The sequence below is a fragment of the Arachis stenosperma genome, chromosome 5 (genome assembly GCF_014773155.1).
Source record: "Arachis stenosperma cultivar V10309 chromosome 5, arast.V10309.gnm1.PFL2, whole genome shotgun sequence".
NCBI lineage: Eukaryota > Viridiplantae > Streptophyta > Magnoliopsida > Fabales > Fabaceae > Arachis > Arachis stenosperma.
Genome location: NC_080381.1, coordinates 2,645,347 through 2,659,544, shown reverse-complemented (window position 1 = coordinate 2,659,544; position 14,198 = coordinate 2,645,347). Strand labels below are relative to the sequence as shown.

General features: G+C 34.3%; 2 protein-coding genes across 2 annotated transcripts; both read left to right on the top strand.

Annotated features, from left to right (window-relative positions):
• The first annotated feature begins 357 nt into the window (after nt 1-357).
• On the top strand, nt 358-2,513 carry LOC130979729 (protein NUCLEAR FUSION DEFECTIVE 4-like). The gene has a single exon (XM_057903253.1). It carries the CDS (start codon nt 564-566, stop codon nt 2,334-2,336), a length of 1,773 nt encoding a protein of 590 aa, XP_057759236.1. The 5' UTR covers nt 358-563; the 3' UTR covers nt 2,337-2,513.
• A 2,668-nt stretch (nt 2,514-5,181) lies between these two features.
• On the top strand, nt 5,182-7,639 carry LOC130979194 (uncharacterized oxidoreductase At4g09670-like). Its single transcript, XM_057902570.1, has 3 exons — nt 5,182-5,584; nt 5,896-6,186; nt 6,789-7,639. The coding sequence occupies exons 1-3, from the start codon at nt 5,408-5,410 to the stop codon at nt 7,407-7,409; spliced, it is 1,089 nt and encodes a 362-aa protein (XP_057758553.1). The 5' UTR covers nt 5,182-5,407; the 3' UTR covers nt 7,410-7,639.
• Nucleotides 7,640-14,198: the final 6,559 nt, after the last annotated feature.

Below are 14,198 nucleotides of genomic sequence, written 5' to 3'. Positions count from 1 at the left end.
GAACGGAAAAAAAAAATAAAAAAAATAAAACGAAGACAGACTGGTAAAATATTATATTATAAAGCATGTATATAATATGATAATATCAAAATTAAGAAGTACTTAAGATATTAAGAATATACAGATATAGTCATATAGATATACTAAGAGAAATAGAAAAAAAAAAAAGATAAGTTAGCACATACATTGTGACTTTTTCTTTGATATGGAGGGGACAAGATTTAACTTAAAGTCTTACTACACATATTGGTAAAAGGTTTCTACATCAGCAACAGATCAATCACTCATTAATTAAGATGATAATTGAAGTAATAAAGGAAAGAAAATTCTGGGGTAGCAGCATACTTTAGATGTTGCACCTTTTCTTCAAACAAATTAAAATTACACATAAATACAGATGCAAACAAACTATCACTCACCGTCTTTGTTCCCACCACAAAAAACTAAAAGCCTAAAAGCACACACTATATAGTACTATACCCTTCACAGCTTTAGTTATTAGTACTATACCCTTCACAATTACAAAGAAAAAAGCACCTAAGATCAGAGAAGAGAAAAGAAAGATGATGTTGTCAGGTGAAAATGGTGGTGCAAGAAGCAAAGATTTTGCAGTCCAAGTGTTCACAGGAAGATGGTTCATGGTTTTCTCATCATTCATGATCATGTCGGTTTCAGGAGCAAGCTACATGTTCAGCCTCTACTCCAGAGAAATCAAATCATCATTGGGATATGACCAATCTACTCTCAATCTCTTAAGCTTTTTCAAGGACTTAGGCTCCAACATAGGCATTCTCTCTGGCCTAATCAATGAAATCACACCTCCTTATGTTGTCTTAACAATTGGTGGTGTCCTCAATTTCTTTGGCTACTTCATTGTATGGCTTGCTGTCAGCAAAAAGATTGCAAAGCCACAAATTTGGACCATGTGTTTGTACATTTTCATTGGAGCAAATTCACATTGTTCAACAAACACTGGTGCACTTGTCACAAGTGTTAAGAATTTCCCTGGTGTTAGAGGTATTGTTATAGGCCTTCTAAGTGGCTACCTTGGTTTGAGTGCTGCAATTATCACTCAATTGTACTATGCTTTCTATGGAAGTGACACAAAATCTCTTCTTTTACTCATGGCATGGCTACCAACTGCTACAGCTTTTCTTTTTCTACCATTCATTAGGCACCATAAGGGTATTCAACAGAAGAATGATTCCAAGGCTTTCTATAACTTCCTTTACATGTCACTAGTCCTTGCAGTGTTCCTCATGATTGTAATCATAGTTGAAAAATGTTTCTCTTTCACTCAGAGTGAATATTATGCTACCACCACTGTGATGCTTCTCTTGCTTGTTTTTCTTCCACTTGGTGTTGTTGTTCAGGAAGAACACAGAATTTGGAAGGCCAAAAAACACCAACAACAATTGAATTGTGAAGATCTTCCAAATCCAAAGCCTTTGAATATCATAACTACAGAGAAGCCTAAAGAAGTGACCAAGCCTGCACAACCATCATCATCAGGATCTTGTTGGAAAGACATGTTCAAGGCACCAAACAGAGGTGAAGATCATACAATACTTCAAGCAATTTTCAATCTTGACATGCTGATTTTGTTCTTTGCTACTATATGTGGTCTAGGTGGCAACCTCACAGTTGTGAATAACTTGAGTCAAATTGGAACATCATTAGGATATTCCCCACATAGCATAACAACATTTGTTTCCCTTATGGCAATTTGGATCTACCTAGGTAAAATTGTGCAAGGTGTGGTCTCAGAATTTGTCATAACAAAATTCAAGATCCCTAGGCCTTTCATGTTAACATCAATACTTTTGTTGTCTTGTGTTGGTCACCTCTTAATTGCATTTAATGTCCCAAATGGTCTCTATGTAGCATCTATTGTTATTGGGTTCTGCTTTGGTGCAAATTGGCCAATACTTTTCTCAATAATTTCTGAACTTTTTGGACTTAAATATTACTCAACATTGTATAATGTTGGGTCAATAGCAAGTCCAATTGGGTCATATTTGCTTAGTGTGAGGGTTGCTGGGCAATTCTATGACAAAGAAGGTCTAAGGCAAATGGCAGCAATGGGACTAAAGAGAAATCCAAATGAAGAGTTGAATTGCAATGGTGCTGAATGTTACAAGTTAGCATTCATTATAATCACTGCTGTGTGTTTATTTGGAGCACTTGTGTCACTGATTTTGGTGTATAGGACTAGGGAGTTATACAAAGGTGACTTATACAAGAAGTTTAGAGAAGACTCATCTACTATCAATACTGCTGAAACTGAAATGCCCATGTCTCAAAACAAGATTGTTGTAGAACCTGCTGCAAATTGAGGATGGATCTGTGATCTTTGGTAAGAATATTAAATAAAATGAATTTCAGATTGATAGCTATGTTCATGTAAGTCTTTCATTTCATCTAAGCAAATTGTTTTATATGATTGGAATGATTGGAAGTTCTTGTAAGCTGTAATATTACAAGTCTTTGATTTCATCTAAGTAAATTTTACATGCTAGTTTGTAACATATATAATTTCTATATGATTTTTGTATTTAGTGCATGTTTGTTAAAAGAAAAATGTTAGGACTAACTTTTTAATTAATATTAGCTAATATTTTAAGTTAATACTTTAAATTTACACTATTAATATTTAAGATTTAAAATTTAGTATAAAAATATTTTTGTTGATAAAAAATAATAAATTTTGTTAATCATATAGTATTGATCGACTAGATTTTTCTTTCACATTTTTTTTGTAAAGTTACGTCAATCAACAACTCAATAAATTTCAGTGTGTCTATTAAACGCATTTTTTTATGTTATAAATTGTAATGATATTACGTATACAAAAAATATTAACTACTTATATAAAATATATATTCAAATTAGCTAAATTATATATATTTATATACAATATGATAATTATTTTTTAGTATATTGATAATATTTTAGTATTAATTATTTCCACAAAAATTTTCAAAAGTATGATTTTTTTTTTTTTTTGATATTGAAATTGGATGATCATATGACTTATTCAATGAAAGTATGAAACTTTAACATTTCGATTCAATCTTCTGGCCCACCTCCTTCTCTTTTTTCAAGAAAACATTTCTTTCTCGTCATAAATACCAATAATCAAGTGTTTTGTATGTTTGGACATCTTAAACTAAGTTACTATTGGTATCATTGAGAAGAGAAAAACCCGATGGGCCTCGAAAACCCAATATCAAGTAGAGATTAATCGATGAAAAATCTTATACCAAACCAGATTATATCCATGATTATGGAATATTGGAATGCGTATATTTTATACACAGGTTTAGACTTTAGAGCAGTAGAGTGTAAAATCCTCTATTATCACAAATATAAAATTACTATATTAGACATGCATATAAGACAATTACCAATGATATTTTATTCTTAAACTGTCGAGTCACATGAAAGTACACAATTCAAGGTTTCAATGTCAATAGCGGTGACATGATAAGGGAAAATTTGGGAACAGAGAAAACAAAAATATAGAATATATATATATAGAAAGGTCTTGTATGAAGTTTGAAAAAGTACTCATAAAATTTATGAACGCTAATAAAAATATTTGTGAAGTTTACGAATGCTGATAAAAATATCTATAAAATAAGAAAATTAATGATGTATCTATAAAAGATAAATTTTGTATGATAAGAATATTTAAATTTTAATTTTTTTGTTAATTTTTTAATAAAATTTTTAAACTATCTTCACTCTCAACTTCAATTCATTTTTTCAACCTTTCATAACTCAATTTGTATTTTTAAATTTTTTTATCATAAGTCTAAACTTACTCCTATAATAAATCAGGCCAAAATTAATGGTAATGATAGTGGTAGAGAACTTCGACCGATTTTTAACAAATAAATTTAATATAGTGAATTATTTTCTATTTTTTTTGCCAATCCATTTACACAAAATTTATGAATATATATCATTAATTTTTTTAATTTATGGATATTTTTGTTAACTCGATAAACTTCATGTACTTTTGTAATTTTTCTTTCCAAAAAATTTGGGAACAGAGAAAACAAAAATATAGAATATACATATAGAAAGGTCTTGTGAGGACAAGTGGCCAACCATAATTAGAAAGAAAACACGTATGGTCCTATATGATCGGTTAAGAGCTTAAGGCATCAATTTACAAAAATGCCCTTGAGTTAAGAATTAGCTTCTCAAATTCAGGATCAAATCATGCCTCAATAGTCAATAGTAATTGTCATATTGAGGGGGGTATGATTCATAATGAGTATCTATCTATCTTATTGTCTTTTTCTTTATTTGTATATTCCGGAAAGGCACCTTGTCTTATTTCAATTTGAGGAGAAATTAAAGTATATCTCATACGTTATTATTATTATTATTAAAAGAAAGAACTCAACACAAATGGAGTAAAGAAATAAGAAACAAAAAAAGCTACAATTATAAAAGAATACGTCATAAAAAGATTAAATAATTTTTTCTGTTATTTTTTACATTGTCATCAATAATAAAAAAAATTTATATTTATTCACTCTTTATAGTTCATGAAAGACTGATAGATAATATCGTCAATCTCTTTTTTTTCGTTCTAAAAAATCCATCTATTCTTTTTCAGCCAAATATTTTAGATAATAGTACAGAAATATATCATTCACCTCTTGCGCTCCTGTTTACTAGTTGATACCCAGTCCAATTTTAAAAATGTTCGGACACCACCGTTACCTTCCAACAAAAGACAGTCATTCACACCACACCTGTCAAAAAAATCCACAACCAAAAAACAAGTGGTATCCAGATTCAACACTTTCATTACACAACACACAAACAACATTCTCCTAGTTAACCACTCTCAGCGACTCAGCCTCTCCTTCGTATTAACCCTTCCAGTCAAGACAAACTATATGAACAATTTAATTCTAGATGAGATTAAATCTTTTTAAATTGTCTTAAAGCATTTCTACCTGCATAACCTCCACAAAAAAAATTAATAAAAAATACATCATATTTATCAAATTTTTACACAACTCTATCCTCTCTCCAGTATACTAGATTAACCAGTCTTATACATTATTATTATGCCTACCCACCAGCAAATATAATTTGCATCTCTAGACTTTTGTACGTTAGAACTAAAAAGCAGTTTATTTGGTCTAACAACAGTCCTTTTCTACAGCTCTCAATAATCCAAACTCACTTTTAAATCATGGCTCACAACATATGTTAGTTTCTTAACACTACTCTAATATTTATTCTATTAACTTGTTCACAAAGAGAGCCATCAACCACGTTACGAAGCAAAGCAATCCCACTAGTACAAAAAGAACCATACCTGAGGCCTAAATAAAAGGCTAAAACTAAAACTAACACTACTCCTCCTCCAAATCCAACCATGGCAGAAGAAGCACCACCAATACGATTTGGGATACTTGGGTGTGCTGAGGTCGCAAGGAAGGTGTCAAGGGCCATAACCCTCTCCCCCAACGCCACCCTCTACGCCGTCGGAAGCCGCTCTCTCGACAAGGCCACCAAGTTCGCTGCCTCCAACGGCTTCCCACCCCATGCTAAGGTCTTAACTCTTAATATGTCTACATATATATCCACATAAAAAAACTTATTATAAGTTTAAAACATTTCATTAATTCTTGTAATAATAATCAATAAATATTAAATAATGTAAATTATGATTATTTTTTATTATTTTTTTTATTATTAAACATATTTGTTACAATACTCACTGTATGATATAAAATATTGTAACAAAATCATTACATGTACCAAAATTTCAATATAACACATATTAATTTAGAACTTGTTTAAGATGGTTACAATGAATTAACGATGATGACTTTAATTTTTGAAACATATTGTGGCATAAAGGTTTATGGATCATACGAAGGTGTTATAGATGACCCTGAAGTTGATGCTGTGTACGTGCCACTTCCAACAAGCTTGCACGTGCAGTGGGCTGTGCTTGCTGCTCAGAAGAAGAAGCACTTGCTGCTTGAGAAGCCTGTGGCTCTCAACGTTCATGATCTTCACAAGATTTTGGAGGCGTGTGAATCCAACGGTTTGCAGTACATGGATGCTACCATGTGGATGCACCACCCTAGGACCACTCAAATGTTTCACTTCCTCTCAGATCCTCAACAGTTCGGTCACCTTCAATCGGTATATATTCATTATTAATATTCACAAACATATATCTTTGATTTCATGCGGATATATATATATAAATATTTATACAAAAATATATTATTTTATTATATATAATTTAAATTTTTAAATTTTTTAACTTCTAACTTAGTTTGTAATTCTATTACCCTACTAACAAGAGTTTTATCAATTTTTGTCAACTCTTATTTATGAGTTGTATTTAATAAGAATATTTTTGTGAGAGTATTTAATAAAAATATTTTTTTATTGTTGTATTTAATAAAAATATCTTTATAAATATATTTTTTGGATGTGTTTTTTTATATATGTGTTTAAAATATAATAATTAATTATTGTTAATAATAAATTAATAAATATACCTATACCTTTTCTTGAATTTATATAAAAATAAAAATTTAAGTGCAGTTAATTTTATATAAAATTAATAACTAAAATAATAATTTAATTAAATATGATAAATTATTTAACAGTTCTCAATTATGAATTTCATATAAAATTGACGGTTCACATTAAGATTAGGCATATTCTTCGTCTTTTAAACTTTACCAATTATACAATTTTTGTCATCATTTGTTTGTAACACGTCAACTTAACAGGTACATGCAACTTCTACCTATACAGTTAGTCCTTATTTTCTAGAGAAGGATATTCGTGTGAAGCCAGACCTTGATGCTCTTGGAGCACTTGGTGACACTGGTTGGTATTGTGTGAGAGCAATTTTATGGGCTTCAAATTATGAGTTACCTAAATTAGCAAGAGCATTGCACAAACCCACATACAATGATGCTGGTGTCATTCTAGCTTGTGCTGCTTCTTTATCTTGGGAAGATGACAAAGTAGCAACATTCTATTGTTCCTTTTTTACGAATGTGTCTATGGATATTATTGTAATGGGGACAAAAGGGTCATTGCGCGTTCATGATTATATTATCCCTAATCAAGAGAAAGAGGCCAGGTTTTCAACAAGCTCAAACTCTAATTGGCTGGAACTTTCTTTAGGTTGGGCTCCAAATCCAAGTGATATTGTAGTTTACAATGATCTCCCTCAAGAAGTACATATGGTGAAGGAATTTGCATGTTTGGTAGGGGCAATTAAGTACAATAACTCAAAACCGGAGGACACGTGGCCAATAATTAGTAGGAAAACACAATTGGTCATAGATGCTGTGAAGACTTCAATTGACAATGGCCTTGAGCCTGTTGAAATTAAGGGTTAACTTTAGTTAATTTATTTGATTGAAGTGGTGGTGTCGTATATTAGATAAGTTAATTAATGTCTCAATAATTATGTTGTTAACTTTCAATTTCATCAGGGGGTTTTGTTCTTAGCCGTCTGGCACTATATTCAGCTACGTGGCAATATCATCACAGTTATGTTGTTGACCTTTCCATGTGAAAATAATGATGTTGAGTTGCTTTGACGGTTTGTTCTTCCTGTAAAAAAATTTTCTAGCTATTATAGAATAATGATCTTAGAAAATATATATGAAAAATCTTGCATGAGTGAATTTTTTCAGTTAATTTTTAAATTTGACATTGAATTGGAATATTCGGTGAATATATTTTATATTTATGAGAGAAAATATTTGTTTTGAAACGTACTTGAAACAAATTATAAGATATTTTGGCCTTGAGAATAAAAGGTCAAAAGTGACTGTAAAGGTCTTGAACGTGCATTCACGTTTGAAAATATTTATGAAATCTGATATTTAAATTAATAAAAATTTTAAATAAATTTATAAAAATTAAAATTGAAAATATTTAATTTGATGAAATATTTATAGAAAAATTATAGTTTTTACATATAGATGAGAATTGGATATTTTGGGCCATATGTATTGGTTTGGGACAAATTCATATTTGATGGATTAAATTTTTTTTCGGATTATAGCTTTGTTCTATTGGGTCATAAAATAAATGGTACTACTACTCAAAGTTGAACTTAGTTAGAAATCTGTGCAAACAGCCGACCGTAATATTTTTAATGAAAACTAAGGTTAGGGAGAAATGTATTACAAGCATTAAGAAAAAACTCAAATTTACTAACTCCTTTAATGTGGAATTTTGGGGTTTGTTCGGAGCCTCTGTTTATTTTGAAATGATAGTATCGATTTTGATGTTTACTTTTGGTCCCAAAATCTTGTTGTTACTGATATTGATGATAAAAAAAGTAACAAATGGAAGTGTAAATTTATATATGGTAGTCCGAAATTCGCTCAAAGAAAGCTTTTTTGGAAGGAAATGGCTGAAAACTGAGATAGTGAGTTAATACCACAGTTGTTTATCGGGAATTTCAATGATATCATTTGTCAAGATGAAAAAGAAGGTCTTCATCCCAAACCAAGCAGTCAAATGATCGACTTCAGAAACTTCATTGATGTCAATTATCTCATGAATTTGGAGTTGAAAGGAGGACAATTCACCTGGTTTAGCAACCCAAGATATGACTTTATCACCAAGGAAAGAATTGATCGCGGCCTAGCAAACTGGAAATGGAGGCTTATCTATCAACATGCCATGTTAGAAAGCAGGCCAGCTATAAGCTCAGACCACTGCCCACTTGTTCTTACTCTAGAGCCAAAGAAAAAATGCCCAAGATATTTCAAGTATGAAGTACATTGGGAGGATTACCGAGAATGCAAAGAAGTGGTTAAAAGGGGCTGGAATAGAAGCACAAGAGAAAGAAACAAATGGGAAAACTTGATAGAGAGAATGGAAAGCTGTAAAAAGGAGCTCAAAAATTGGAGCAGGAGAAATTTTACTAAAACTGGAAGGAAAATAGCAAGACTACAGGAAGAACTCCAAAACCTCCAAAACTCAAGCATGACCGAGCAGCAACAGGAACTGTCGCAGAACATCAAGAAGAGGATAGAACAATTATGAAAGCAAGAAGAGAAATATTGGGGTCAGAGATCAAGACTCAAATGGTTAAAATGGGGAGATAGCAACACGGCTTTTTTCCATGCCACAACTCTGCAAAGAAGGGATAGAAATAGACTTGAGAGAATAAAGGACAGCAGTGGAAACTGGGAACCATAATGAGAATGATAGAAGAATACTTCTCTAACCTGTTCACTAAAACTGTAAGAGAAGGTGTAGATCAATGCATCCAAAAAGTGCCAAAAAGAGTAACACAGGAGATGAATGAGGAGATCACAAGAGAAGTAGATGAAGAAGAAGTAAGAGAGGCTATCTTCAGCATGGGAGGCCTCAAAGCCCCGGGGCCAGACGGGTTGAACGGAAAGTTTTTTCAAAGCCACTGGGAGGTGGTTAAGGAAGATTTAGTTACAGTCGTGAGAGATTTTTTTTTTTGAAAATGGAAAGATCCATCCGGAAATAAGCAAAACCATGGTGGTGCTTGTTCCCAAGGTCAAGAGACCAGAAAACCTTAATCAGGTGAGACCTATTAGCTGTTGCAACTTCATCTATAAAGTTATTACCAAGATTTTGGTAAAGAGACTGAAAAACATGCTTAATGACATTGTCTCACCTATCCAAAGTGCGTTTGTAAGCAACAGGCTCATCCAAGACAACATCATAATTGTACAAAAAATATATCATAGCTTGGAAAAAAGTAGAAGCAATGGGGCGGAGAATATGGCAATTAAGCTCAACATGAACAAAGCTTATGACCGAATGGAGTGGAATTTTATTGAGTTGATACTGAAAGCCTTTGGCTTTCATCCAAATTGGGTCAAGCTTGTTATGGAGTGCATCACTATAACGTCCTATTGGATTAAAGTAAATGAGGCTCTCTCAAGAAAAATCATTCCTAGTAGAGGACTCAGACAGGGAGACCCATTATCACCTTACTTGTTCATCCTAGCGGCGAAAGTCTTAACTATTTTGATGAAAGAAGCACAAGAGCAGAGAAAGATTAAAGGTTTTAAGATAGCGCCAACGGCACCTACACTCACACACCTTCTTTTTGCAGATGATTGTATTATTTTGGCTGAAGCAAATGTTGAGAAGGCATACCAAATTATTTCTATCCTCAACCAGTATACCGAGGCATCAGGGCAGAAAATAAACTTACAGAAGTCAGGGATCACATTTGGCGAGCAGGTGGCCTTACAAGCTAGAGTGGACATAGAGGAGATTATGAGCATGAGCACATGGGACAATCCGGGCAAATATTTGGGGTTACCGGCACATTGGGGGAGATCAAAGAGTAAAGCCTTAGCTTGGATAGAAGAGAGAGTAATGAGCAAACTAGAAGGATGGAAAGAAAATTTATTCAACCAAGCGGGAAAAGAAACCCTCATCAAATCAGTGGTTCAAGCCATTCCGGTCTATGCTATGAATGTGGTCTTATTTTCCAAAGGTTTCTGTAAAAAATTAAGTGCCAAAGCTGCAAAGCTCTGGTGGAGTTCTAATAATAAGGACTCTAGTATCCATTGGAGTAGTTAGAGAAAGATTTGTGAAAGTAAAAAAGAGTGGGGCTTAGGCTTCAAAGATTTTCAACATCAAAATCTGGCCCTTTTGGCAAATCAGACATGGAGGATTTTACAAGAACCAGAGGCAATTTGGGTTAAAATTATCAAAGCCATTTATTTTCCAAAGGAATACTTCAGGGAGGTGAAAGAAAAATATGGTTCTTCTTGGGTATGGAAAAGCATTATACAAGGGAGAGATTTCTTGAGAAGGAAAGGAAAATGGATGGTTGGTAATGGCAGAACTATTAATATTTGGGAGGATTCTTGGGTTTATGGCATGGGGAGGATTTTCAGAGAGAGAAATCAGGAAGTAAGCGTAGTGGAAGAGCTGATAAAATGAGGAGAAGGGTGGGACGAAGTAAAGATCAAAAGGATTTTCTTGACTGATATAGCCAACAAGATTCTCATAACTTCGATAAGCTTAATTGACAGAGAGGATAGTCTAAAATGGCCATATAGGTCGGACGGATGCTACTCGGTCAAGATGGGATATCATGCTGCTAGAAAGGAGGAGAACGAACATAATCTTAATGCACCATCAATAAGTGGAGAGGACAAGGAGGTGTGGACAGAAATTCGGAAACTTCAGGTACCACAGAAAATTAAAATATTTATGTGGAGGGTGGCTCAGAATATCCTACCAGTGGGGGCCAATCTATTTAGAAAAAAAACTCACAAGGAACCCCATATGCCTTATTTGCAATGAGAATGTTGAAACTACAGAACATACCCTCTTACTATGTCCCTGGACTAGGGCAGCTTAGTTTGGGTCTCAATGCCATCTCAGTCAATCAACAGAAACTATCTCTACTTTTGGGAACTAGTTTCTTAAAAATGTCAGGAAAATTAGAGCAGACAAGGATAAGAATCAGGATATAATGATCAGTAAAATTGCTTATTTGTGTTGGAACTATGGAAAACAAGAAACAAAGCTTATTTTCAGAACATAGCAGTCAATCCTAAGACTACAGTCGAAAGAGCCAACGCAATGGACAAAGAATTTAAGGCAGCAACCAATGATGAGAAACAAATAGCAACAAACACAAACATGGCAAAAAAAAAAAGGAAAGAAGCTACCTGGAAGCCACCACCAGGGGAGTGGATCAAGGCCAATGTGGATGCAACCTTCAACTGCAACTCAGGAGAAGGAGCAACAGCAACAATGATCAGAGACAACAGGGGGAGACTCCTCATGGGGGCTAGGAACAAAATCAAGGCAAGCTCAGTCGTAACAGCAGAGGCAACAGCGATTAGAAATGCAGTCATCCTAGCCAGAAATCTTAGATTAAATAAAATTTTAATTGAGTCGGATAGCCTTCTCATGGTACAAGCTCTAAAATCAAACAACATAGGAGGCGAAGCAGAACCTATCCTAAGAGATAGTTTAGAATGGATGAAAGAAATAGAGAATTATGGTCTTACCTGGACCCCAAGGGAGGGGAACCAACTGGCACACATGGCGGCAGCAATGGAAGCGGAGCGAAAGCTTGAGAGAAATTGGACTGGGAACCCCCCCCCACTCGATACAGGACATACTTCAAAATGAGGCTCGGCTAGCTAGCAAGACAGGAGCGAACACTTCTGCAGGTTGGATGCAAGCTTCAAACACAATTGAACAGTAGACAAATAAGGGTAACCAGATCTCATCGGGGCTTCGAGGAAGAAAGTCACAAACCATTCAAGGAAGCTCCACGAGGTATCAAATTGAAAGGAAAGGAACAAGACAGGATCAGCAGAGCAATGTAGAGAATCATAGACAAAGTGCAGGCCAGCTTGCTTTTGAATTTGGAGCAGTAGGTATGCCCGTTCTCGAGACTGCTCTCTCTACCTTGGTTTTAAGAGGCTGCTCCACAACACAAGGCGACGAAGCCCAAGAGAACCATTTCGAGCTAAGACGAAGGGAAAACACAGGGATGCAGCACGGCGCGTACTAAATCGCAATTGAAAATCTAAAGCTCCCACAGGACTTGAAAGTGGTGCCATATAGCATGCAATGGAGGAACATTGAAAATTCACCTGTTTCCTTATCTTCAATTAGAGCGTGCTTCAGCTTTTGTTGTGGAACCGGGACGGATCTATCCAAACCGGTTTCTTCTAGAGGCCTTTGGCCCAGACAAAAAAAAAAGTTGAACTTAGTTTAGTCAAACTTCGAGCAAATCATGATGTAATCATTATTATCGCGTATTTAAAATCTGATATTTTTGGACATCTTAGACTAAGTTATTATTTGTATATGTGAGAAGAGAAAAATACGATGGACATGGTAAGCCTAACATGAAGTAGAAATTAATTTATGAAAAATCTATACCAAATAAACCAAGTTATATCGATGATTATGGAATGTTTATATTTTATATACCAAAAATGTTGTTTGTATACTAATTAAAAGGGGTAAGTATGGTTTTGGTCCCTAATGTTGAGGCTAAAAATCGAAATCGTCCCTCATCTAATTTTCGATTTAAAATCGTCCTTATCGTTTGTTTTCGTATTAAAATCGTCCTTTTTATTTAAATTTTTAATTTTATTCCTAAACTACCCCTGCTTTAAAAAAATTATATATATAAAAAAAACAAAACAGCGCGTGTGGGGGGAGGGAAGGGAAAAGGACGCGAGGTAGGGGTGGGAGGAAGGGGGGAGGGGGACGGCGGCGGCGTTGGTGGTGGGAGATGGGGGGAAGGGGAGACGGGGAGGGGGAGGGGGAGGCGGGATGAAGGGGGAATGGGAGAGGGGGACGGCGGTGGCGTTGGTGGTGGGGGTGGGGGAAAGGGGGAAGGGGAAGGGGGAGGGGGAGGGGGACGTGTGGTGGAAGGGGAAGGAGAAGGAGGAAAGGGGGTGAAGGAGGGGGGAGGGGGTAAAGGTATTTTTGTCCAAAAAAAATAAAAATGATAATTTTAATACGAAAAAAAACATTAAGGACAATTCTAAATCGAAAATTAGATGAGAGATGGTTTCGATTTTTAACCTCAACGTTAGAGACCAAAATCATATTTATCCCTAATTAAAATTAATTACTAAAACTAGTTACTAATATATTTGTATATAAATATATATGTAATTTTATTTATTTTTAATATATATTTATATTTTAACATATATTTTATATTAATAATTAATTTTAGTGGCTGATTTTGATATACACGTAGGATAATTCTTTATATACAGGTTTTTTTTTTTTTGAAAGGAAAGTTTATATTAAACAACAAGACCCAAAATATCTAAATGAACCAGATTACAAATCTCTAAAGGAGTTTCTTCCAACCAGATTAAGTTTGGTCTGGTAAGTGTTAAATTTGCCAGAGAGTGCGCTACTAAATTACCTCCTCTTTTCACATGTAAAAATTTGTAAAGCCTAAACCTATTCAAAAGAGCTTTACAGTTTGCTATGATGGTGCCAAAAGGACCAGTAAGATTATGTCTTGAGACTAAAGCTTCTACAACCCCAATGTTATCACCTTCTATTTCCAAATCAAAAAAACATCCTTGGACTGCTATATTCAAGCCCATGAATATTGCCATTGCCTCTGCTTCCATAACTGAAAGTAAGTAATGAGTCTCCAACGTGGCAGCAGC